The 26940-nt window shown below is 41.6% G+C and overlaps 1 protein-coding gene across 12 annotated transcripts in view; it reads left to right on the top strand.

The window, feature by feature from the left end:
• Positions 1-12637: 12637 nt before the first annotated feature.
• The window catches only part of MCF2L (MCF.2 cell line derived transforming sequence like), a 164320-nt gene continuing 150017 nt past the window's right edge, over positions 12638-26940 (top strand). For 11 of the 12 annotated variants that reach the window (XR_008820008.1, XM_056327193.1, XM_056327197.1 and 8 more), the window contains exons 1-2: positions 12639-12728; positions 22242-22440. Coding sequence is in view for 11 of the 12 variants with exons in the window: in XM_056327193.1 (XP_056183168.1) it covers positions 22263-22440 (178 nt within the window). In the remaining variant the exon portion in view is untranslated. Of the gene's footprint in view, positions 12729-22241; positions 22441-26940 lie in introns of all 12 variants that reach the window. The other variant, XM_056327209.1, reaches the window with a different exon arrangement.

Here is a 26940-nt window from a genome sequence, read left to right on the forward strand (position 1 = left end):
TGGGTGTTTGATTCTGTTACTGAGTATGCTTGTAGTCACATTTAATTTCAGAGAGTATATGTAGCCAGCTAAAAAAGCAACGAAAAGGGAAATTCAGAGAAAGCTGGAACACAAGCGGTGCGTGGGGCTCGTTGCAGAGCAAATAGAAATTGGTAGCAGTCCAGGAGGGCTTTGTTCCTCCTGCAGAGATTGGATAAATGGTAAAGTTCTTCCAAACTAAACTCATAAGCTACACCTGAGAAGATCTGTGTTTCTTTACGGTTCTGCTGTGTGGGGTACCCAGAACTATTTCTCCTTTCTTTTGCAATGTTGGCAATTGAAAGAAACTGAATTAAAGGCAAACGCAAGTTGCTAATGGTGTTCACAGATTCTTACAAGAAAGGCTGAGTACACAGAAACACCATCATTTTCTTTCCTTTAGTGTTACATTATGGGACTTTTTTGTAGTTTCAAAACACAGACTGTGCAGGACACTGACGCAGTCACTGTGAGGGTGTCCTAGCCAGCCTCTGCAAAGCAGTTCACAGCGTTAGGTTAAGCGCCTTCCTCTTCCACCCTGAGGCTGTATAGCGTGCTTAGCCACTTTTCTGTGTGTTGATTTTGCACTGCCCATCATAAAGATTTCGGAGTAATGGTTTTGTATTGGTGTGAACTTTTTATTCAAACAATACAAGCATGTTGTACCCATCTCCCTATTGTACATCAAGAAATTCAGTGTTTCTACTGAATGAGCTTCTGGAGAAAGTAGTTTAAGGGGAAGAGGTAAACATGGAAGATGTTTTTCCCTTCATTCATGCAATGAAGAAAAAATGCATAAATTGCAATTAGATAGAAATATTATATTGAAACTGTTTTTGAAAAAAATAATGTGGTGATGCATTTGGATTTCAGGAGGAACACAGCAGCAAGAAGAATAAATTATCTCATAAGTAGACAACTTTTTATTTTGCATGTAAAAATGTTTACTTATTGAAAGGAAAAAAGGATAGAAAGTCAGTGGTTTCTGTACAGTATTCTAAATTCAATACGTTATGTTTTCCTTTAGCTCTTTAAGTTATGCCCTTTTGGTAGGTTATGTTGTAGAATTAATTGAAAACTTATATTCTACAATGAGACTACATTTTTTTCTGCAGTATATGAAATACTGCTGTATCATTCCTGAAGGATTCTTTTGATACGAAGTGAGATAGGTTGAAGACAGACTGAAGTGTCTTGGTTTTTTCTTCTGCATATTCTGGATTTCCTCAGGTGATAGTCTACAGGAATTTAAAAATAGGATTTGACCATTCTAATAAAGCTTTGTTGTTGTGTGTTTCCATCCACACGCTTACAGGTCTTTTCATTTTAATTTCATTCAAATGCTAACGCAAAAATCATAGCCATTCAAAGGTGTCATTTACACTGTGATGTGATAAGACAGGGATAAAGACAAATACAGCCATTAAATAATTTCATTATACAGAACAGTTTATCAGATCCCTCATGTCCCTCATCTAGGTTTGGATGTGTTTATCAGAAAATCACAGTGTGTTCAGTTCTTCTTTAACTCGATGAGTCTGCAGTAAATTAATAGCAGCGACTTTTAATAATTTAAGTGGGGTTTTTTTTTTCCATTTAAAGGAGACAAACAGGAGTAGTATTCAATTTTAAACCACCAAAAGATTTGTTGTTGTTTTCCATTATTCATTTTGGTTAAGAAATCTCATGGTGCGTTAGGCTTTTAAAAATACATGCAGTGCAGCATCCTGCCAAGTTCAGAGGCTCCCTATTCAGATTGCATCAAGAAGAACTGTTAACATCCAATCTCCTTATTTATATGGGAAAAACGGATGTGCTTCTTGTTCCTAACAAGGAAAGAAAGCAACGTTAATAGTTGTTCAAAAAACACATCAACACTTACCTTGAGATTTTAAACATATTTTGTAAAGGTATTTCATACTGAAATGTTAACCAAATTTAAAAGCTAGATCTTGCAATCTAATAAACACAGAGCTTTGAAAAAGAAGGAAAACAGATCCTGCTCCAAGGTTCAAGACCATCAAGTGGTATGCTGACTTTTATTTCAGAAAATACTTCCAAGTAGTTAGTAGTAGTATTCTAGGAAGTGCTGAGCAGCTTGCTTCTAAGATGACTATAAATGGCATGGCTAGAGAAAGTTGTCAATATTAATTAGGTTGAAGTCTAATTGTTTATTCCCAGCTACGAAGAGGTACTGTGTTCGCTTTTCTGATAAAACTATACCACAGAAAGAAAGACCTCACCTCCTGAGGGATTTCGGGCACAAGACCACAAAGCTTAACACTGATGTGGTGTTACAGCTCAGTAGCAGTTGGGATTCACTTGGCTTTTAAGTGACTCTTCTTAGAACGTCCAAATCATGTATTAGTTTAGCCCCAAAGCAGTGTTTGTGCGTCACTGTGCTGAAAGGAACTGGTCCAGAAGGAAGAAAGCTGAAGATCCTTCCACTGCAGATTGTATTGCAACATGAGTCAGGCTTCTCTCCGTTCTCCTGGATAAAGCCCGCAGCAGATGATTTGGAATCTACCTTCCTTGGGTGCCCTGGACTTCCGTGTGCTTATGGGAAATGCCCAGCTACCTGATACCCTCCGACCTCACAAGGCGTTTGTGAGAGCAGCTGCACAGCATACTCGCATCAACGGCCGTGCGTGTCCAGGACACTTAATGCCGTTAACAGGTGTGACTCCAAGATGATCTTACTCATAGGCAGTGCTGGCCTATGTATGATATAGTAGGTGCTTGCTGCAAACACTGAGCTGTTGGAGATAATTCTGGGACAATTTAAAATCTACTTTTCCTGGGGGGTGGGGTGGGCTGTAACTTTACATATTTGTTCCCAGCCTAGAAATAGGAGATTTTATTTTTCCAAACAAGTATTCTATTCAGTTACTTCTGTCTTGCATTCTGAAAACCGCCAAACAAGGAAATAAAAATCCACAGCATTGCCACTTTATGCTAAAATGACAGTCAAGCTGATCAACTTCACCCCTTGCCCTGCCACACTGCTGTCTGAAAATTATCTTGGTCTTCTAGTTACGTGTCATACCAGCTGAAATACTCTGTACAACCATAAGGTAAACCTTTGGAGAACATTTTTTCTTAAAATGAGTTTTTTACTCCTAAAGCTGATTATTTAGTTGAAATCTTTGTAGTTGTACGTTATTTACAGTCTTTTGCTGCCATCTGCACAGAAAAGTTGAATTCATGGTATTACAGCAAAGAACTTTTAATATGCAGCAATTAAAAAGATTCTATAAATCATAGTACCAGTGCTGGCTAAGTCAGGTGACCTAAATTTAGTAAGTCACAGTATAGCCATTTTGAGAGTATTGAGCTCGCTCTCTATATATTTTTTTTTTTTTTTTGAGGTCTCTGCTCTTCTTTCCTTGTTTTAAAGCAAAAGGTGACGCCCAGTCTCTCTCATGTAAAACGTGAGCTACTCATGGAATCATAGAGTATCCTGGGTTGGAAGGGACCCACAAGGATCACAGGGGCCAACTGACTCCAACCAGGGCAACCTAAAATTAAAACATAGATCTAAGAGTGTTGTCCAAACACTTCTCAAATGCCAAGAAGCTTGGAGCCATGACTGCTTCCCTGGGGAGCTTGTTCCAGTGCTTGACCACCCTCTCCGTGAAAACTTTTTTCTAATGTCCAGCCTGATCTTCCCCTGATGCAGCTTCAAGCTGTTCTCGCGTCCTATCACCAGACACCAGAGCGAAGAGATCGGCACCTCCCTCTCTTGCTCCCCCTCACGAGGCAGTTGTTAGACAGCTATCGTGTCACCCCTCGGGCTCCTTTAAGCTGAACAAACCAAGTATCGTTCAGACGCTCCTCAGAAGTCATGCCCTCTAGTCCTCTCACCATCTTTGTTGCTCTCCTTTGGACACATTCCACTATTTTCACATCCTTCTTATATAGTGAGGCCCAAAACTGCACGGAGTACTGGAGAGGAGGCCGCGCCGGTGCTGCGCTGTTTGTAGTCTGCTGTGCTGAGTGATAATGAAGAGTTTGAGGGAGTTTGGACAACAGCAACTGCTTCCACCAGCCAGCAGGAAGAACTTAAAAATAAGGGAGCATACCCTTTTAAGAGGTGGTTAGTTGGGCGCACGTATTTGGGTAAGTAAAAAAAAAATGTGCACATGCCAAAAAAAAAAAAAAAAGCTGTATGGAATTGAGAATTGTCTGTCTTACAGAGTTTGGTTAGGGTTTCATGCTTAGTGCAAAGCTGTATGGAATTGAGAATTGTCTGTCTTACAGAGTTTGGTTAGGGTTTCATGCTTAGTGCCTGCTCAATTCTTGTTCTCTTTACTAGTAGGAAGTGGGATACATACCTTTAAATCTCACCTTTCTTGCTCCTTGTCTAGTACCTGACATGCTGGGGTACTTCTCTTTCCCCCCAGACGCTTATTTTAGCACTCCATGCTTCATGCTGAGAGAAACCATTCCTTCCATGTTTGAGCAAAGCAGAGTCCCGTAAATATAACAAGGGAGAGATCTCTTCCACGCCGTGTCTGAAGAGCATTCAGCAAATCATGCAAACCATCAGATCTGAAGCAATATGGTCACCACCATAATGGTCACTGCCTTGGGCGCTTCTGTACAAGAAAGACTTGAACATGTGCACACAAACACCCCATACGTACACACACACGAGATGAATTTCACGTGGGAGATAATCTCCATCTTACCTTCCTCCTGCATACAGCTCTGTTGATTCTCCCAGGTGTCTTTCTAAGCAAATTAAGACCCAAAATAAGCTCATCCATCCTTTTCTGTACTAAAACTCCGCATATTTTGGAAATCAAGTCTCTCCCTATTGAGTCTGTTTATGCTAGTTGCTCCAAAGGTATACACGATCTCATGGGACTTTTTTCATTATTTTTTTTTTCCTATAAAAAGTTGTGATTTGAAGATATTGGAAAAAAGGAATTTTTAACTCACTGAGTATTGCAAACTACCTGTATCCTACAATTTTGGCTTGAGTGACACATTACCTGTCTATTCTCGTGTTTGAGGGTCTCCAGGGAGATTTTTATTTGTAAGACAAAAGACCCGTTTTCGTACATAACCAAAGACTTGAAGGTAACATAGAAAGGGAATGGCTATTCAAATTCGAAGACCCCCCCATACATACCTCCCAAAGGAAATTCTTATCCAGGTCTTAAAGATCCATCTCCCTCATCGTGATCTGGTTCTGCATCAATCATGATTATATCCTTCAACTAACCTTGGGCAATTCGCCACTGTCCTGAGCCCATGAATCTTTCCATTGTAGCCTATCTGAATAATACTCACGTACTCAACTTTGGCATCTTTTATTTCCAGATGTAGTTCATGAGAACCATCTGCTAACTCTTTATTTCCAAATATGTATGACTGTTGAAATACAGAAAGTTGAGAGATTATCTTAATTTCACTGGCAACTAATCTTCTTATTCGAGAAGTCTCCACCCCCACTCATTGTTTCAGAGCTGTTGCTATTTTAGAACAGTAAATAATTGGTTTCTCGAAGGTTTTTCATAAGGTTAATATCCAACTACCCTATTAACTTTTTAACTGCTTCAGTTTATGAAGATTTGCATGTGTGCATTGCCCTTAAGTGTGCAGAGATGCACACTTAACAATTCTGATTTCTCATAATTTTATATCCAGGTATCGAGCCAAGACGGTATGTTTGGAATTCTACTGATTTAGGGAAGAAAGTGGATGTTGTGTAAAAACCCCAGACCGCTGCTGCCAGGCAGTGTAGATCCCATGTACTCTTGTCACTGATCTGCCTTCTCACCTGTATGTGGACACTACAGATGTTACATTAAACTATGTTGGGTCAGGACCTGGGGAAGTATTAGAGTAGTATAAAAATAAATTTCAGTGATTCGCAGGCATCCTCTCACACAGATTGACCTGTCAGTCTGATGAACATGCATTTTGAACATTTGCCTGCAACTCATCTTCAACATTACTGTTTCACAGGCATTTCATCTTACTGCCACGTCACACCACTCTTCTAACAGAGTTCATGGGTTGCAAATCTGTTTATTCTCTACCACCACACTACTGGATGCAGTCAAAACCAACACAGTTTTCCTTGCTAATATTTTTAAAGAAAGTCCATGGTTCTGTCCAGTCCCAAACAACTTCTTTCTTAAGGATTAGTCTTTGTCATTACGTTTCAGCTGTTTCGGGGTGCACAGCCCAAAACTCTGATCTGCAGTTTGTGTTTCCCACAGAACGAGACAGCAGCACGAATGACTTTGAAATCCTTTCCTTCCATACTGCAGGTCAAAGCACACGATGTTTCTAGACCCAGGAACTTTTCCACTCTCCTCTCCCTCTCTGCCTCTTCTTGCATAAGCCAAGGCAGGAATTAAGTGGGAGCTGTGTATCTGAACAACTCCACATCAAAATACGATCCGAGAAGCCAAGCATGAGGTTCAAATTCAGGGAGTTAGAGCTGTATGTGTACAATGCAGGTGCCTGAGCTCCTGTTAGAGCCAGCGGAAGACTCTCGGTTGGATAGTACATTGAGAATAACAACAAATAGTACTTACAACACATTTATAATCCTGACGTTCAGCCCAAGTCCTTTCGTATGTATTGTATTTGTTTGTCAGGCATAAAAAATGTATTTACTGTCTAATATAAGCATTTACTAATATAAGTATTTACTAATATTATATAATATTAGTATAATAAGTATTTACTGAATATAAGCACAGTGAACTCCATTAATGATTTCAGTTCTTTTTTACACTCTTGAAAAAAAATCAACTAGGAGGGAAAGAAAACATAGATGGCAAAGAACGTTTTGCATCCATGTCCAAGAAAAAAAAGACAACATTTTCTCAGTGTTTTCTATCACTATGACAACACAGACACAGAGATGCAAAATTTGAAATGTGAATAGCAAAGGTAGAATGTGGGGCTCTTGCCCAAGCCATTAGCAGGATGGACTTACAGCTTCATCCTCCCGTGTGACTTCTGTTACTTGTGGCTGTGTCCCCAATACACAGATTAGGACTAATCTTATTTAGCTGACAAGGTCTAGATCTTGCAGCCTGAAGCTGTAGGGTTTTGCAGGACCTAAGCATCTTTAGAGTCCCAAGTGTCTAGCCAGGGAATCTTTCTCCTTCCATTTAGATGTGTTCCACACTCAGGATTACAGGCAGACCTCCTAGTCCTCCCAACACCTTTAATGGCTGTGGGACTGCTAACGAGAGGCCTGGTGTGACTCTTATAACCCTGAAAGGAAGGAAGTGAGGAGAGGAAAGAGTCATATGCTCCACACATCAGATACGCTTTACAGGCACCAGAAGTTGGAAGAGTCTGATTCTGTGCCAGCCACCGAGGTAAACAACAGGACAGATTTTCCATGACCACTTCCAGTGCGAACCTGCTAGAAATCCCATGTATTTGCTAAAACAACATGCAGGGAGATGCTTGCCCCGTAAATTTCCCCATGTCTGCAAGAAACTGCCTTCTGTCTTGTGACAGGCATTTGTGACGTTGTATTGCTCAGGGAGAGCCATACCCAGCTCTTCCAGGCCCTTTCTGGAAGCTCTGCTACGCAGGGTCACTATGGCAAGCATCGGCTGCACAAACACTGCCTGCTTTGTGCTGATAGTACTTTCCACACAACGTTTGTTCGATTAGAATGAAAAAGCACAGAAAAACCCTTTCCGGATTTCAGAAGTTTGGAGTTCTTAACCTGCCTTTCTAAAGCAATGTAAATGAAAAGTCCTCCTCCACATTCACTACAGTTTCCCTTAATCCCAGTTCCTGTTGCTATAGTTTTCCTTGTTCCAATAGGAAGGTCCCACCAACGGATTCCCCTTTATTAGCAGATTCCCTGGTGATAATGTTCTTCCTGGTTTATTCATTCCTCTTTCATCTTACAAGACTTTTGTTCCAGTGACTAGCTCAGGGAATCATGGCAATAAATGGTAGAAGATGTACAATAAATGACTTCATCTCCAGAACCCTGTGTGTCTTCACGCAGGTTGTGGCCATGCTTAGGAAGCCCTCCATTCTACCATCTGGTTTTTAAAGCCCAATGTACACTGCTTTTTGATCAAAATGAGTTCAGGAAGGGCATCAAAGAGCAGTTGGTGTGCACATTTCTTTTTCCTTGTAGCCAATTAGCTTTCTTCCTATTCAATGCACATATTTGAGTGCCTTGTCCATTGGATACCTCTGCAAGCCAGCTCCTTTTGACACAATCCCATTTGTTATGTCAATCATCCTGTGTTTCCTCAAGAACTCTGGTGGGCACAAAAGGATCATCCAGCCATAACAAGCTGAATCTTCAGCAGCACCCTTTTGATAAAATCCGACTTACTATAGTTTGAAAGGTGCTGGGGGCTACACTGGTATTTCTAGGACATTCAGCTTGAGTTTTCAGCCATAGAATAACCCTGAAGTTGAGTCTTTCTATTATTTATGGGAAGACTGCTGTTATTTTTAGTGAGTTCTTAGGATTTGTATTAAGGTAAATATTTCATACCAGAGGAGGAGGAATTTCTGGCAATACTTTACACCATTAGAAAGCAGAATATGATTGCACAGTGTCCCCTGAGCCCGTAAGTCGTGTTTGTTAATGTTCACAGTGCCATAACAAGACAGGTTAGCTTTTCTGGTAACGTATTTTGCTCACATCTTGCAAAAACATGGCATTATGCAGCTTACCAATAGGATTCTCTGAAATCTGGGCTCTTCCTTTTCCCAGGTTATCACATTTCCGTTCTGTTTGCCACTAATAAATCTTTCAGCCCAGTGCTTTATTAGACGTATCTCAATTGCACTGATTTTTTTCAGACTGCCTTTGTTTTAATCAACATTGGTTTTAATTATTGCCATAATTACTAGAAAGAGAATCATTGTCAGCCTATGTACAAAAAAAATAATATTTTTTAATTTCCTCTTCCCCATGGACAATCATTACTATTTTATTCTCTTCATGTTTCAAAAATCAGAATTCCTAACATATCCTGGAGAACTTCTCCAACTAACAGCTTTAAGGCTTAATTTTCTACATATTTTTTTTCAGTAGATCACTATGGTATTACAGACAGTTTCTGATTCTGTAAAAGATGCGGCTTAGACCGGTTGCTGAATAAAAAACGGTCTCAGATATTTCATAGACACAATTCACGTAATCTCTCTCTGAAAGCCAACGTCATTTTGTAGCCACTCCAGACTTCATAACTGGCAGAAAAGGGTACAACTCATACTGCAGTAACTTCTTCCTATAGCACCATCGTTGGTTCTGCCCGCGCTTGAAACGTGTGCATAGAATCACACCAGACCACACAGGGCACACAATAACAATTCCCTATTTAGATACTTTTGTACCTCTTCTTACTCCTTACAATTTAAAGTAAACACGTATTCTAGAGTGTTCTTCTGGATAGATTTGGTAACAGGCACCAGATCAGGAGAAGTTAACTCCTGAGCTAAAGGCCCTTCACTGAATATAGTCGTCCATCTTTCCAGCCTGAGTCCTAAAGCACAGCTACTCCAGCAAGCCTCAAACACCTTGCAGAGTTTGTCCATTCATACTCTGCAATGTCAGTGCCATAGATGAGCATGTCCAGCACCTCAGCATTTGTTAGATCCTTCTGCGCTTTCTCATTCCAGCTTTTGTTTGAGCTGAAGAATTTTAAAAAAACAAATCAGCAAAACTACCCCCATACATATTTTTAGCACTTTCACAATGACAGGACACCAGAAATACAGCATACATGCATTTGAAGGAGGTATTCCATGGTACAATTTTTGCCAGAGCTGTTGGTTTACAACTCCTAGGAAACCCACCCTACGTCTCCTATTTAGGATGGATATCTTAAGATACCTCAACCTCATTCCAACGCACTTTCACCTTCAGCTGTTGTAATATGAAAACATGCATTTGCTCTAGTGGCTTACTTTCTTTATTAATTTCTTCAGAACTCCTAAATGCCATCTGTTCTTGACATTTGCTTGAAACTTAACTGCTTCCCTGCTGAAATTCACTACAGCTTCTTGGCACTGAAGAAGAACAAAAGAGTATTTTCCATGGAATATAGCATTCTGATCAAACCCAATGTTATATTCAGGAATGTATTTTATTGAATGCAGAAGAAATAACATTTCTGAGGAAACAAAAGAAAGGCTATTCATACTGACAGAATTTTCTTCCATAAATTCTGATACTCCTAGCCAACGCAACTGTATCTTCTTTTTAGCAGAGATTTCTGCAGAGACCCTGCTTGGTCAAAAAAATGCTCAGATCTTCTTGTCTGACTTCTCATTACTTGAAACCAGTCATGAAACCAGCCAGTGCCTAAGGTTCTGGTTTGACACGGAACACAGCAGGGATTGCAAAAATCAAATACCTCATGTTTCTACTAGCAAATAAAGCAGGTCAGGAACTCTCCCTTTGCATGGGAACCAGCTGGCACAACACAGCTTGCATATACACAACTAAACTCTCTTATCTCCCAAAACAGGTCAGCTGCATGCGGACGGTCTGCTGGGAATGGCCCCTGGCCCACACCAACCCATAAGCTGTGCTGGGAATTGCTTCAGAGACTGCTAATTTGCTAGGACAGAACCATGCTGGGGACCCCACCACCAAGGAAACAGTACAGAAGATGACCACATGCTGTGGCTTAAGCTGAAACCCTAGCTCTGTTTAGTTTAATGCTATAGGGGTAGCTATAAGGACAGAGATCAAAAAGTGCCTGCAACACAAAACAGAACTGAAATCTAAATTATACATTTTATTGATGTCTCCCTGGTGCTTAACAGACTCTTCTTTCAAAGGGATTTTTGACAGTATCTCCAAATTAAGGTGTCCTCCCTGCTCTTTCATATTGTTAATTGGCCCTTTTCCCTGGACAGCCAACCAGATCTTTTCAACCAACACTGAAAACATTCTTGTGAGGTACGGGGGAAAGGGGGGCGGGGGAAGTGCAATTTACCTGAATCTGCACTTTTTTCTCTGCAGAGTCCCCTGTTTTGCAGTGAAGTGTCGCAGCATCACTCTTTCCCAAGGCATACTGCAGCACAGGGTATCTCATGGATAACAGCGCATGGTTGCTGCCAAGGTGACTTGATTACCTACTTGCATCTCAGGTTCTGTTTGACCTGCATTTTGGGTTAAGCTGCTGTAAGAAGCTGCTAGATACTGAAACCTTGTTTCTGTAAGCCATTTCCTGACACTACCTTGGGTCACTGGGCTTTAAGAAAGAGCATTTCAGGTTATTAAGAAGACAGGTCTACACAGCATACCTCTGTCATTTGATGCATTTCTAAAACTCAGATGCCCCTCACCTGAGAACGAGAAAGAACAAGAAATATGTGGTAACCACCCTTAGCCCTCAGTCCTGGAATACTATTCCTGAAAAATTCAGTTTCCAAAATGTACAGTTTGGCGATCGTGAATGTAAACCAGCAGCGTTGCTGCAGGGACGTTGAGAGAGTAGCATGAAACTGCCTGAGAGGAGAAGGGATTGGAAAAGTCAGTGTGGTCACTCACACACATCTTGGGTGCTTCCCCCGAAGCACGCCCCCTCTCAGCGCCGCCTGTTCTCCACATGTTCATACTTCTAGCGCACAAAAGCACACGCTGTGCACTATTTTGCTTATAGGCAAAGCTTTTACTGTTTGGGGATGCCTGCATAAGAAAGCAAATACATGTTGCTGGTTGGTTTGTTGCTTTTTTTATTTTTTATAATGGGAAAACTAATCCACTTCTAGCTGTTCAATTACCTGATCAAGATGCAAACACAAAAAGTGCCATTATCTTCATATACACACTCCAATAAAAGCAAGATAAACCGCTGGAAGCCAAACATCGAAATACCAGGACACGGCAGAATCGAGGCTGCAAAACTTCCGCATGGCACCGCTGCGCCATCCCCATAGCTTCCTAAAAAGATGAGGCGACACTCCTACAAGTAGTAACTACTTTCCTGGAAATAACTGCTTTTCCTAGAAAAAGGCACGTCGAAGACCCTAACCCCAACACTTCCCACCTGGTGAACACCTGTCCTTTGTAGCCGGGCTCACCGCTGCGAGGCGGCGGTGCCTCACTCACCAGGCCGCGCCGCAGCCCCTCACAGCGGAGCCCGCCCGCCCGCCGGCAGCCGCGCCCCGCGGGCACCTGTGGGCGGCCGTGAGGGACAAGGGCGGCTCCGCCCGCAGGTCACCGCACACCCCCCGTTACCAGGCCGGCTGGGTGCGGCGCCAAGCGCGGCGGTGCCACCCGCCCCGCCTCAGCGGGGCTCCAACAGCCGCCGAGGCCCCAGGGCGGGAAGGCGGGAGCCCCTGCGGGTCGCCCCTGGTGTTGGCCCGGGCGGAGGCCGCCGGTGGCGGCGGGGCGGGCTGGGCCAGGCGTTACAGGTGCTCAAGGGAAGCGCGGCCGGCGGGCCCGGGCCGGCGCGGAGCTGTTCCACCTCTCCCCCCTTCCCTTCCCCGCGCCGCCACACAAAGGGCCTCCGGCTGCCTCCCCCGGGAGCTCGCACGGCGCTGGGGAGAGGAACGAGGCCCTGACAAAAGGCAGCCCCTCTCCGCCGCTCCCGCCTGCGGGCGGGGCCCCGCGGCGCCTCCCCCGAGCTGCTATAGCCGCCCCGCCGGCCCCGGGGGGAGGCGCTGCCCCAGTCGCCCGGGCGAGCTGCTGAGCGCCGGCGGCAGCGGCCACCTGGTCCTCCGGGCAGGGTGCCGAGGTGAGTGGAGGCGGGCTCCTCGTGGCCCCGCACCGCCCGCCCGGCCTCCGCTCGCCGCCGGGGAGCGCCACCATCTTGCTGGGGGCAGCGCTCCCCCGCGGGCGGAGGGCGGGCAGCGCCCCGGGCAGGGGCGGGCGGGGGTGCGCCCCGTGCCGCCGCCGGCCGGGCTCCCCTCACGGGGCACCGGCGGTGGGACTTAACCGCTGGTCACCGGGACGCCTCGGTGGGGGTTTTCTGTGTGTGGGTGCTCTTTCTTTCTCTCTTTTTTTTAGCCCACCTTCAGTTTCGTAGCGATAGGTCCGGGTTAGGGGAGGAAGCGAAAACAAAGGCAAGCGCGGTAACCTGCCTGAAAACGGAGGAATAAAGGAACGAACGCGGTGGGCGCCTCGGGATGCCCCCTCCTCCCCGGGGGTGTGGGCGGCGGGGGCTGCCCCGCCGCATCCCGCCCGGCGCCGTGCGGTGCGAGCGGGGCTTCTGCCTCGGCGCCCGGCTCGTAGCAGATGAGCGAGGCATCCTGGGTCTGGAGACAAAGCGGTCCCCTGGTATGAAGAGGATGTTTTAGATACGGCGTTCTGTTGGCTGGTGTTACCTGCAATGGTTAATCACACGGACTGTAAGGATGTTTCTGCAGCTTGTGGTGCTTATTTACTTTCTGTATTTCACTTGGGCTGGACTATTAAAAATAAATTAGGCAGCTGTGTTGTCTGTGGATTTGTTGTTTGTTTGGTTTGGGGTTTTTTTTTGTTACTTCTGTTTCTTTTTGTAGCAACAAAAGGAAGGAGACTTAAGTGTTCGCAATCTAAAAGCCAGAAAGAAAGATTTGTTTAAAGATATTTTTAGCTGAAAACCTTGAAAAAGAATGTAAAACTTATCTTTATAGACTTGGCAGTAATTTGCTCTTGCAAACCCTTTATTTCATATTTAAAGCCAGTCTGATTTAGTGATTTCAGAATAGCTGAGAATGTGGATAGGGTCAGAAAGCAAATAAAAAGAAACCAAATCAATTTTCTACAAGATCTATAGATTGCCTTTTTATGACAGTCTTCAAATGCTTCTCAGAGTTTATTAGTGTATGTGCAGCCTTTCTGGCTTGGGGAGTGAAACAGTCAAAATAATGTTCAGCAGTAGGATCTGTGTTTATTAAATGTACTTACCCAGTGTAAATTTGGTTAGCATATTTAAAAATTAAGAACACCATTCTAAACAAAAGCACATGTCTTGTCATTTAAGTAGGAGGGGAGAGGAAAAAAATTGATTTGGACCCTAATTCAAGAAGGTGCTAGAGCACATGCCTAATAAAGGCACAGTCATAGAGTAGAGGATTCAGCATTGTTTTCATACGTGCTGATGTTGAGCGCCATTTCTTGTGTTTTGGGCCTGGCTGCTACCACACAGCCCTCTTTCCTGTCCTTATCAGTTCTGTAGGGAGGTCTGGGGTAAATCCACGTGATTTTATTCCGTTGAACTTTGAAATGCTTGTGTGTCGGATGGCTTCCAGAAGCGATATGCTTCACTGATTCAGGATTGGACTATACAAAAGTAATTACAGAAGTTGCATGGAATGGCTTTTTTTAATGACGAAGATGTCTGTAAAATCAATCTTGAAAGCAGCCACCTGTGTGCCCTGTTGAGGCTTTGCAGGAGCTTCAGAATAGATACCAGGTTTAGCCATCTTAAAATGGACATCTACTTGCAGCTTTTAATACAGTGTTCCTTTCAAGATGAAGGTTGTTGTCAATTGCTATTTCTAACAAAATGACACTGCTAAGTAAATCTCTAACAACTTCATTAGGAAGCATTCAGCACGGTTACTTAACAGAAAATTAAATCCCAAATAGATCAGAAGAGAACTTACTTCTTCTTTCTTAAAGGTTCTCCTTTATCTTGTATTTCTGTTCAACAAATTCTGCAGGCACAGGACGTTGGCAGTGCTGTCTCTGTAGGCAAGCAGTAGGGAAGGTTTCTTGAGCTATAGATCTCAGCCATGCCTTTTTCTCCTGTGTGTGTTATGGTGAAAGGCTGAATGCTGAAGCTACGAGTCTTGAGGGCTTTTTTTATGGGTTATTGCAAAATGCTTTAGATCTGCGACAAGCTGGGGTTGGGCGGGAGGGGGAAGAGAAGGGACTTGTGGAGTAGATGTTTTGTGAGCCCTTTGAAACTGGACACCTATTATATGTTTGTCAGCAGGTCGGTGGGATGAAGTGACCCAAGTGATCTCTCTGAGACCTGTGTCCTCTAAGCTGAGGAAAGCACATACTCCTGTTACATGGTCACTGAACAAAGACGGTGTCCTAGGAGCTTTCTCCAGAGAAAGGTCTTTGACATTCTGAGTTCTGATTTGAAGAGAAACTGCTAATATTCTAATGTTGTTTCCATAATAATTACATAAAAAATAAACAGAATGTGCCATGTAATCACTGACCTTCGGAAAGTAGCATATATTTTACTTCTTTCAATTTACTTAGTTTGGGAGTTAACTAGGGTTTGCCTGCTTGGCTACGGGTACCTCTGAGTTAAACAAATGGTATTTGCATAGTGTCTTCATGCTGGTGGCTGCGTTTGGGGTTTGTCACAGCTTTGTGTGTGCAGTCATAATGCATTGGTGAGATGGAAGTTTGGGTTCATCATGAGAACAACTTGAACACGGGGAGATTTATCAGCCCCTTATTTTAAGGGGTCAAGCATGTAACCACCTCCTTTTCCACAGAATGCTGCATAGCATTGTCAGTTTCTATTGTGTTTCAGACTTAATTTAAAAATAAAACCTAGCTTGTCATTCTCTGGGGTCTTGAGAAAAATCTCATAGACGTGATCTGAGTGGAAACAGATATAGACTGTGAACAATTTGAGAGATGTGAACTGCTCTCTGTGCCATTTTAGAGGATACCATGTTCAGGCCAGAATGATTATTTGATTTCTCATGGATGGAAAGAGAAATGAGTGGGAAAGAAAACTTTGGTGTGTGGGGGCAGTATGAAGGGGTGGGAGGAGAAGAAATTTGGATACCCAACTCCAAAAGCTCAGTTTTCAGGAATGTAGGTGGTTTGGTGGGAGTTTTAAAGACTAAGGAAATTATGCTACTGCTGATAATGATCCCTAGGCAACTAGAATTCTGTAATATGGTGCTTTTCTCACATCTACATTAATACTCTACAGACTGATTTTCTTTGGCTATGTTAACTGAAAATAGGGAAGATCTTTCACCCGCCTTAAACGTGAAGTTTGTACAAAATGGACAGCAAGACACTTCACAAATCCAATACGATACTAAAGGTGAGGGCCTCTGCTTTTTCCTGTAGTGAATTCAAAGTAGAAATAATGTGTGTGTAGGGTCTAGATTTCTGAAGGGCTTGAGATGCAGCTTTGGTTAGGATGCTTGCAGCTGGCGAGGGAGGAGGAGGAAATTCTGGCTTTGTCTATACTTCATTTAATACCTGCAAGAAGCTGTTCCTTTGCCCTTATGCTCTGCTCTAAGTCTGTGGGCAGCTTGGTGTGCGCTGGGCTTGTAGCTCTGAAAAGGGAGAGAGAATTTGGCTGAGTACTTGAAGCTGTTCCAACGCCTGTCTGCAGTGGTGTAGGCAGGCAGTAGGGAAGGTTGCTCAAGCTTTGGGACAACTCGGCTGCCCTCTGTGATGTGTGTATGTTTACCTTTTTATTCTTTTTGTTAGATGTCTTAAAATATAGATGCGTGATTCTGAGTTACCTAACAAATAATAAACTTTTCTTGTGTGGCTGCCCCCAAAGGAGGAAGGAGGACAGCTGAGTGACTTCATTTAAACTTGTGTTCCTCAGAAGACAAGTGGCTACCTATCAGATGCTTTCTTATTTATTAAACTTTTCATTTCTTTTATGAAACACATAATTTTTTTCCTTCCTTTGAAGAGGCCTGTTTAGCTCTTGCTAAATAGTCTTACAATTTCTTTGAAATTAGTATTTCCTACATAAGTCAGTTGATGATTTCTAATGCTTTGTGAAAGGCTTTTAAATAAAAAATGAGAACATTTATCTTGAAAGACTACTTAGTACTCAAGTTAAATGTTGATCACAGTAAAGCTCCAAATGAGAAAAAATTTAGTCTTTAAATCAATTTTGGTTTAAAACATGTGAGGATATTCTATGTGCCCTAGAGAGAGATGAGAATGTCTGGGGCTTTGTTGCTGCTGTTTTTTCCTCTTCGTCTTTCTGAACAAAATGGGAAGGGGCTGGGGGAGGGGCAAGAATAGAAATACAATATCTCCGTAGGCAGAACTTGAGTAGTTTAATAGGCTTTAATAAAATCCTAAAATGCTTTATTGTTTATATTAATGACTCATTCTTTGTGGCACTCTGTCAATAACGTATACAAAAGTGGCACTTTTCATCGTACAAACTTAGGTTCATCCACAATTGTCTTGGACTCTTATCGAGTCAAAGCGAGGGGTTGATGAGCCTCAGCAGATGTGTGTCTCTCGTACTCCAGTGAATGCCGAATGTACATCGGTCACGTAGCTTCTTAACTTACACCTCTCAGTGTAATGTCTCAATTTAGGTGGAACTACAGTGTATGCGTCTTACGGTTTTTGCGCTTTCCCTGTGTATTGTGCAATGGGAAAAATGACTGACCCGTGTTGCAAAGTGCAAAAATTGAAAAGAATGCTGCAGCCCAGATAAATGCACTTTTTTTTTTTAAGATTCTCATAGAAACAATATTGATGGGTTTAAATGCTATTCAGTGTATTTTAATCCATTATAAAATAAAGAAATATTAATTAGTACTACACAGACATTGGTGTCCAGCTCAGTCCGATGCTCCTGCAGAGACCAGTGAGGTACACAGATGAGCTCTTACTTCATCAACTGGACTCCACTATCTCTATTGATGTGGGTGTACTGAGCTTCGTGAATTACTAAGTTTAAGCCTGCCTGTTCAGGCCAGATAACATATTAAACAGTTTTTCTTTAAGAGCATTGGAATAAAGTGTCATTGTGTATATGGAAAACAAGGGTGTGAAACCTTAGTAGGTGCTAAATTAGGACCAGTTTTCCCCACACAAATATGTTGGTTTCTTTTTCCCCAGTGGCTTAAATGGAGCAGTGATGAAAGCATGGTAAAATGTTGCAGTGATTAAATGCTGAGTAAGGTAATTTACAGGCCTGAAAGTATCAGACAAATGATCTTACAAGTGAGATATATTTCAATGTTTGTGTTTCACCTGACTAGAAATGATGCTGTGCCTAAATAACCAGGGAAACAGCTGAAGAAATTGCACCGTGATCCCGTAATAGCATATTGACTCAGAGCAACGGGGACCCTAGGAGTCAGGTTTAACTGCCATGGTGAAATGGTTGCAGAATATGAATTTAGGTTTCTGAGATAACTGGATGCCTTATGTAATCTGGTTACGTTTGAAGATAATTATTAATTCCTTTGCAATGCTGTTCTTGAATTAAAGGGGGATTTTGGACTGGAAACTGAAGTAGGTTTGGCGAAGTGTGTGTGCAGACTGATTCAGATAGGACTCCTGCTTTCAAATTGTTTGAATTTCATAAGCAGTAGTTCAGAAGGCATTTACACCTTTAATTAAGAATAGTGTGGAGTGCTATGTAATAATATACATGTTACTACTTAATATTACATATTAATGCATTATTGGCCCCATAAGTAACTACAGTTTCAAAGCTCATCCACTTAGCATGCTGCCAGACCTTGCAGGTGAAGCATGCTGTGTACCTAATCGATACCAAAATAGCTGGCAACTACTTGTAGTAAATAGGGGGATGTTGACCCCTATGTAGCGTTCCCTTGGGGAATGAGTGGCATCACAGGGGGAGAATGGAGCTTTTACATGGTGCCTGTGAGTTCACAGTGACCCGTTGTACCTGCTGTGTTCTTGGAGGCTTTCCCTCCTTCCCAACCTAGAGCACGTGCCAAAGCTGTAGCGTATCTCTGTTTTCGTACAGTGGTAAGGAACTATCACATTTGTCAGATGCGCTCTGCCAAGTCCCACATGTTCCTGTGTGCTTTGCTGTATCCCCGTTAGAATTGTATTTTGATAAACTTCACTAAGCTGAGAAGCAGGTCTTTGAGTTTGTGTAACTTGTAACCTTAGTTGGTGTCAGCAGCAAGCGCGGGATGCTGAACAAGAGGAGCCGTGGCAGGAGCCCGAGGGTGGCCCCAGCACAGACTGGCTGACCAGGGCACTGCTAGCAGGGTCTGAATGCCAGAACTGGGCACTGGTGACAGGCTCTACCAGCCAACCCTGACCCAGTGAGTGATGGACCTGTTCCCTCCAGGGAATCCAGTCAGAAGTGAAAGGACCCAGAGCTAGGACTCAAAGCAGGGCTGCGGTGTAGGCCTGCCCAGGGACAGGGCTGTAGACAGGCGCGCCAATGGCCTAGCTTAAGTAGGGACTGAAGGCCTTGGCCTGAACACACGTGCAGCTCTTGGGTCCGTGGGTGGAGGTCCTGCGTGAGGCTGGTCAGGGCCAGTAAAGTCTGCCAGTGCCTTTAGTCCCTAACAAATGAATCCAAATTCTGCCCTTGCTTTTCCTTGGGTATTTCACCAACTTTGTTGTCTACAATCTGGTTTAAAATAAAACAGAAAAACCCAAATACACAAGCAGTACTGGCATGCAGAACTGGGATTCAGGAGCAGTTGTTCGGACCCATAAATGTCAAATGGTGGTTTCATTCTTGGGTCTTTTGTGGTTTTTTTGGTACATCAGCCTAGTTTTTATGCTGGTTGAGGGAATTAGTTTATCTATGGATGTTTTGAAAGAGTTAAGAAAAACTACTTGTGCCTGCAGTATCATTGCAGCAATCCGAGTGGACATGTATCTGTCAGGAATGCTGTGACCATTTGGAACATTGTACATTGGTTCTTAAGACGAAAGAATAAGTTGGGGTTTTTTGGCTTTTTACTGTCTTTTTTTTTTTTTATGTTTTCCTACTTGTAGGCAGTCTTGGTCAAGTCAATTTTGTGAATGTCTCTACAGGCTGCCTCTCTTTGTGAAAGTATGACAGACATATGTAGTGATTATGTGTCAGCCCTCCCATGTTTTTTTCCCCAGCTACATTGCCCTCTGAGTCCCTGAGCTGTTAGCTTAAAAACTAGGTTCACATTACTGCTCTTAAAACCGAAATGAGGAGTGGGTCAGAAAACTAATTAATTAAATTAGGATTAAGGTCATAAATGTGTGTCTCTAACTGCACGTTTGGATATAATTATTTTTGGTTATCTTCAGGAGTTTCCATTCCTTAAGGAAAAGCAGTAAGTTAAAAATTTATTCCTAGAGTAATTTGCTGGCTACTGAAACACACATCTAGCTGCTTTCCAGTTCACCTTGCACAAAAGCAGGGGAAAAACTACTAGAAGTTTTTGGGTTTACTGTCTCCTTCAGAGGAGACTTCCCCATCTCTGCCCCAGTTTTGGGGGTAAAAAGGAGTTGTTCTGGACAGGAGAACTTTAAACTTTACTAAGTGGCTTTAAGAAGTAAAATCTATTTATTTAATGCCTCAAGTGTAAGGGTAATTGGAACACACAAACACACCCCACTCCCACAAAACTGAGAAAAACATTTAAGTGCTATGAAATGCTTCTTTCATTAAAACCCCTGTGCACGTGCTGCTTTGGTACCTGCTTGTGCACGCTTGTGCCCGTCATTGCACGTACCATGTCAGACAGTTGCAGAGGTAGGTGCAGCTTAGAAGTACTTACTATGTACTACATACATTATTTACAAGCAGCATGTGCTTTAGTACAGCTGTAACTGTTTGCCACTACCTGTGTGACAAGAAGGATATGTACACTGAAGCAGCTATGGAAAGAGTTGAATGGTTTGCTTTTACCTGCATTACCCATCCTCTGACAAATGTGCCAAGCCTGAAAGTCTGGAAACAGGCAAAGGGAGAACTGAGGAAACTGGCACTAAGTTAGCTAAAATAAAACAAAATTACTGTCTTTAAACTGGGAAGAAGGTGCACCTTGTGGTAGTATTTAAAGAAGAGTGTTTTATCCAGAAATCCTTTCTTCTGTTGAAGTAAAGTAGTAAGTGATAAAGTATCCTTCTTGGGTGATTCCTGGGAGATCTGGTGCTAAATAATGCAGGGGGTTTGGGTTGGGTTTTTTTGGCCGTTTCTTTAATGTAACTCCATTTTAAAAGCTTTCTTCATGTAAAAGGATTTACTTTCTTCAGGTCTATAAAACTGCCATCTTTAAGTGTAATGTAGAGAATCTCTGTATGTATCATTGTGAATATCCGTGGTCTGGATTGATGCTTTTACTCAAGCTAATCAGCAGCTATAAACAGAAATACGCTAGAAACACTTGGATTTGGATGCTTGTAGGACAAACGGAAATCTTGCATCTCTCCAGGTAAACATAAAGCTTTTTGGATAAGGAAGAGATGCACATCTCCCCTGCTTGGGCCTGGCGTTTTCCAGATAAACTTGGAAAAGCATGTTCAGGTCCTTGTGTTTGGAGGTTTGGGTGATTTGGTTTGGGTTTTTTTTGCTGCCCACATGCCCTCTGGAGGAGAGCAGGAACAAGCGCATTTCGGGGTGTGGTATGATCTCCTGAAGAAATGACACCTGCTAGCACTTAGCAGAATTCCCAAATACCTTTTAGCAACTCAGAGTATTTGGAAAGCTCAAGCTGTTTGCTCATGTGGAAGAAATCTTTTACAGTTAGTGATGATTTAGTTGTAGTTTCAAGAAGGAGATTACTTTTGCTTATGTAAAAGGATAAAATCACTGTAGTTCTGTAGCATTTGTACTTGTACATTGAGAAACCTGCAGGTGTTAAAGAACATGCTCTCTCTCTTACCTGGAAGCACAAATCGGCTTGCTAGTAAGTCCTGCCTAGGCTAAGGGAACAGTTGCCCCCTTTTTTCCTGTCAGGAAGAGGGTAGCCTCAAAGGACCTGGGTGCTGTGTTGGAAACCAAAGTGTCTCTTCTTCCTGCCGCATTTCCAGTGTCAAGGTTTCCTTCAGTTAGTTGCTTTATTAAAGTTTTGAACGGTAATTTCAGGGACGCACACACACACGCCCTTGCAGAAAGCATAGTATTGGGTTTTTTTAAAATTATTAATACCTATTCCTACATTATTTTAGTTTTTGACAGTCCATGTTTGGGGGTGTTCTTCCACCTAGTTAAACTGGGTTTCAGAAGGTGCTTTAAGGCTAATATTGAGTTGTTCTGCTGAAAATATGATACAGATATATTTTACCTTTATGCGGTTGTTACTAAGATCATATGTAATTTGATATTTGTATATTGTTTGGGTTTTTTTTGTGATTAGCTCCCTGACCTAAGATATAAGTGTTTTGAGAAACTACAGGGGACTCTTGATGTTCTTATTTTGGGTACAATACCATTAACGGTTATTATAAACCACATATTTTTTCTTTACATAAAATCAAAGATATGATAATCTGTATGTAACTGTCTTAAAATGATTTGAAACTTTTTTCAACTATCTAGATTTTTTTCTTACAACTTGCAGAAAATTATTTTCTGTTTGTTTTTAAATTTCAGAAATCCACTTACAGCATTTTCATGTCTGATTACTGGTATTGGAGGCTGATCCTGTGCAAAGAAACTGGAAGCTGCAACTGTTTTGCAACAGCCAACCAGTCTAATGAAGAGCAAGAAGAAGACACAAACCATCAGGTTGTGGTGTCAGATATCATGCAACTTGTGCGAGATAAGCTGGAGGTGCCAGAAGGCACAACAGGTGAGAAAAATATAGTGTATTTTGAAAATTGCCCAGCTGGCTGCCAAACTGTGTTAAGAGGAGGACTGATGGGTTTAAGAATTTTAGCAATGATGTCTCATCACTAGCAATGACAGTAGGGCAGGAAGTCCAAATAAAGGAAAAGCTGACTATTTACTTGGAGAAGGGTGATGTCATTGCAAAAACAAGTGTGAAGTAGCAGCCAGTGAAGAGCATAAACCTTTACTCAGGAGGACTGATGCTTGTTATAAGAAATTAAAATAATTCTTTAAATTAATTGATTAGCAAAAAATAGTCATCCCGGAGAAACCTGACCTACCTTCCAACAGTTTTAAAATCATGTTCTAGAGAAGCTGCTGAGAAGAAAGTATAAAATGCTTGTGCACCTTATCACATTGCTTTTGTTGCTGTGGTCCATAAGCAGAAAACTGTAGTGAGTGCTAGTTTATAGTTACAGGGACTAAGAATACATTTTTTCCTGTACCACCTGATCCTGTATTCACCTGTGCAGGAGGTTGTTGCATATATGAACTAAGTGACCTTTGCCTTGGTTGTAGTGTAGATGGACTGTAAATCTATGATTTGATTAACAGTTGTACCTGATAGCATTTGGTCTTTATTAACACATCTTATTAACATTTTTTAAATAAATTTTTTAAAAGCCTCCTAGGTAAAAAAAATATTAAAATATTAAAAATAAAAAATATTTACATGTATCCATGCAAACAGCTCTAAGCTGGAAAGATGATCCAAAACAGGAAAGATGAAATTCACTAAAATGCAGTCTTGCATTTAATATACGATTACAAGGCAGGATAGGACTCTGTTGTCGTAAAAGAAAAAAAACCCACCTCATTATTTCAGCCTGGATGAGCAAATGATTTTGGTGATACTTCAGAATGATTGATATTCGGCTCTGGCTTAACAGGAAGTAGTTACTGGAGTAATCATTTTATTGGTGTGCTAGCAAGATCTCTGCCAGAATACAAGATTTCTCTCAAACCCAACAAGGAAAGATGCAAAAAAAACCCGCAGAAGAGCCAGAGAATGGTGTCAGGATTGGTCACAGGGTTACAAAATATGACTTCTGTGGAAATAAGAAGGATGTATCTAGACTACAAGAGAAAACAGAAGGGAGAGCACATGTATTCTGACTTTGTAGTTGAGATCTTTGTAAGTTATGGAAGAAGGTGGACATCTGCTTGTTTTAATTTTCTTTTTGTCCATAGCCTCTAGTGAAACAAACCACAGCTGGAGGTCAGTTAAGTGTACTTGATTCAGTCTCAGCTTTAAGCTAGGCTAAGAGATTTCAAGACTTTTTTTTTTTTTATGGTGATTCTTTGGTGGAAGAAGAAACAAAAAGGACTTGGGAAGGCAGGCCTGGAGTATGAAGTCAGAGGAAAGGTAGTTCTGTCGTATCTTCTGGAGAATTTTCAATGGGAAATTGCTGCTACTCCTCTCCAGAAATTCAGGGGACAGTGGTGTTACGTTCAGACTAAGGTGTGTGTGTATTCTCTGTTGATATAACAGTGAATTGACAGTTGACTGGTTGATCTGCAAAGGAAGTTTAGTAAGATGCACAGATAAGAATCAAAGCAGTGAAGACAGACTGGGAACTGAGTTTATATACATGCTGCATAGGCATGGGTCTGCCTATAATAACCTGCACATAATTGGCTATGCTAATTTCACCTGTTAGCTGTGGCTGCTATCTTTCCGTCACTGAAGTCCATATGAAAGGAGTATAAGGTTTAGTGAAGGAAGTTCTGGACTAAGTTTCCTGGTCAGAGATGTAGCAGCTTTTTCATTGAGGATTGCATCCATGCCTGGTTTGACAGCTGAATTACAAGCCACTAACCAAAACAAAAAAGCACCTGATAATACTCTTTATGCCTGTGAAAGAGTGGAGTGTAGTTTTAAAAAAAAAATGGATGCTTGTTTTCTTTTGACTTGAAGAGAACAGTGTGTAGACTGGGAAAGGAGCTTTCCCAGAGATAGGCTTCTGAAACATAGTTGCAGATAATTTTCTGGTAAAGTTATTAAATTTAAAAACTAAATTCAGTATGAAAGCTCTTTCTGTGCGATTACTAATACTGTTGCTAGTATCACAGATTGAATGAGTCGTTGTGTTTGTGGCCGTTTATTGGGCTTTGATTTTTAACAAATTATTGCCTCGAATTGATGCAATCTGCGTGTTGATGTTTTCTGACTTTATCAAGAGACTGCTAAAAATTATCCTCTCTGGAAAGAACTACAGTGGCATAACATGGTGGATATTTAAAATGGACAGTTTGTATGTTGGGTATGTGGTGGGATCAGCAGTTTTTTTGCTCTAGTTCTAACACTTGTTCAAGTACTTATTTCAGGAAAAGAAGCAAGTATTTTTGTGGCTGGGTAAAGAAAGCCATAGTACCTTGTTTAGTGAAGCTAAGCCTTATAGTCTTCTGGTGGGAAAAGGCACAAAGAGAAATGCTGCTGCAGAAAATAAACTCCAGCAATGTTGTTTTAGTGCTTTTCTGTTCTGTTTTTGGTTTCTGTAAGCAAATGTGAGTCTCTCATGCAGACTAATAATACTATAGGATGGAGAGCGTCTTGATGCTCTTCTCAGTTAAACCATATGTTGCTGTTTCTGAAGTTTTAACGCCTCTGTTGCATCCTCCTCCACAGGAACTCATCTGCTATAATATTGATACTACATTAATAGCAATATTTTTACTGCAGTGTTTTCCTAGAAGTTATAATTAAGATCAGGTCTTCATTGTGTCTGTGAGTTTACACACACAGAGAACATGTTGCATTTTGGAAGGCTTAAAAAGTTAGCTTGGAAGAAATGCATGCACAATTTAGCTTGAGGCAGAGCACAACTGAGATAGAAGCATGATAATGTCTAACCAACTTGTGTGTGCTCTTGTCTCATTTCAAATCGTGTGTAATACATCCTTTCATCCTTTCCCCTCTTGTTTTCAAAGAGGCTGGAAAATGGAAAGATTGTGGAGAAAGGATGGGGGCATTAAAGACAGTCATTAGTCTTTAAAAATGAAAAAAAAAAAAAAAATCTAGTATTTCTATAGTTTCTCAGTGCCTGTTATGCTTTTCTACCTGTTTGGGGTTGGACTCCAGAAGTGCTGTGATTGGAGGCTTGTTTACATAACAGCCATGTGTTTGGGGGTTTTTTTTGAATGAGACTTTTCTGCTTTGGAGATGGTCCCCTTTAAACAGTTCACACCTTTTCTTTGCTTCGTTGATTTTTCCCTCTGTACAGTTCATATCTGTCTGGAATATAATTTTTCACACAGAGTATTTTAGGTTCCTGCAATGATGCTAAAGTAATACGGAAACAGAGGAAACCTTTTGTGGTATCAAGATTTGCTACTGTGATGTCTTGGGAACTGTAGTTGCTGGTGTTGTAACAAACAGCCTATTTGAATAAGCCTATTTATAATGAGGGTGCTACAATCAAAGCTTTTAAGCTGTAAGTAAAGGGACTATCATGACTCTGCCTAGGTTTTGAGGAATCCAAGGATACAGCTGACTGAAATCTCCCTGGTCCAAACTTACCTGAGAAGACATACTTCATGAGTAAAAATTTTTTTAAACTATTTTAAATTATAAAGTGGGTGTCTTTTTACTGTTTTACATGATTGTGAGGATTTTTGCATGAGAAATTACAAGGCAGCTGAAAAGACAGTTGAGTGACTGCGATGTGGCAATTCTAGCACTTGTAACAGTGCTGCAAAGCACATCATCAGCTGTTGCACTCCCAAGCACTTGAAATGCTCATCTGTTACAGTCATGTGCTTTTGGAAAGAAATGTTAATTTGCATTGTTTTCCATACATAAACACCTTTTAGGCACTTCTCAATGGCATTATTGAAGCTGATGGCTTTGACTGAATTATATACCTGCTATATCTTCGCTGTCTGGAATAGTGTGGTCAGGTTACGTTATCAAGACCACTCATCACCCACATCAGAGTAGGGAAAAAAGCCAGTAACATGCCGTCTCTTGAACACTCATACATCTTGGTAACTCCAGTTATACTCTGAATCCAGAGTATAACTTCCGTTGTACTCATTAGCCCCTTGCTTCCACAAGTCACAGCTGTATAAAAGCTGTATGAAGATTCCACTAGTAACATACGAGGGAAATACTGTAGATGTTCATTGTTATAATAATCATGCTTTTTCAAATTAGGTGGCTTTTCAGAAAAACAACAGCTCACGTTGTTTGGATCAAGTCCATTCTATTCCTTGATGTGTACAAATACAACCTTTTAAAAATCTTAACTAAAAAATAAGAAACTTAAAATGATCTGTATAAGCTGCTTTTATTGGTAGCTAAAAGAGTCCCAGTACATTTGTGGCGGGGGGGAGGGAAGCCCTCCATTTATGCAATATACTTGGAAAGTTCCTTGATTCTTGGAGCTGTGTTATATCTCTGAACTTTATCGTACTCAATATCTCATGAGAATTTTAATTTTAGTTTGCAAAGCTGTGTATA

The sequence above is a fragment of the Falco biarmicus genome, chromosome 2 (assembly GCF_023638135.1).
Source record: "Falco biarmicus isolate bFalBia1 chromosome 2, bFalBia1.pri, whole genome shotgun sequence".
NCBI classification, from domain to species: domain Eukaryota; kingdom Metazoa; phylum Chordata; class Aves; order Falconiformes; family Falconidae; genus Falco; species Falco biarmicus.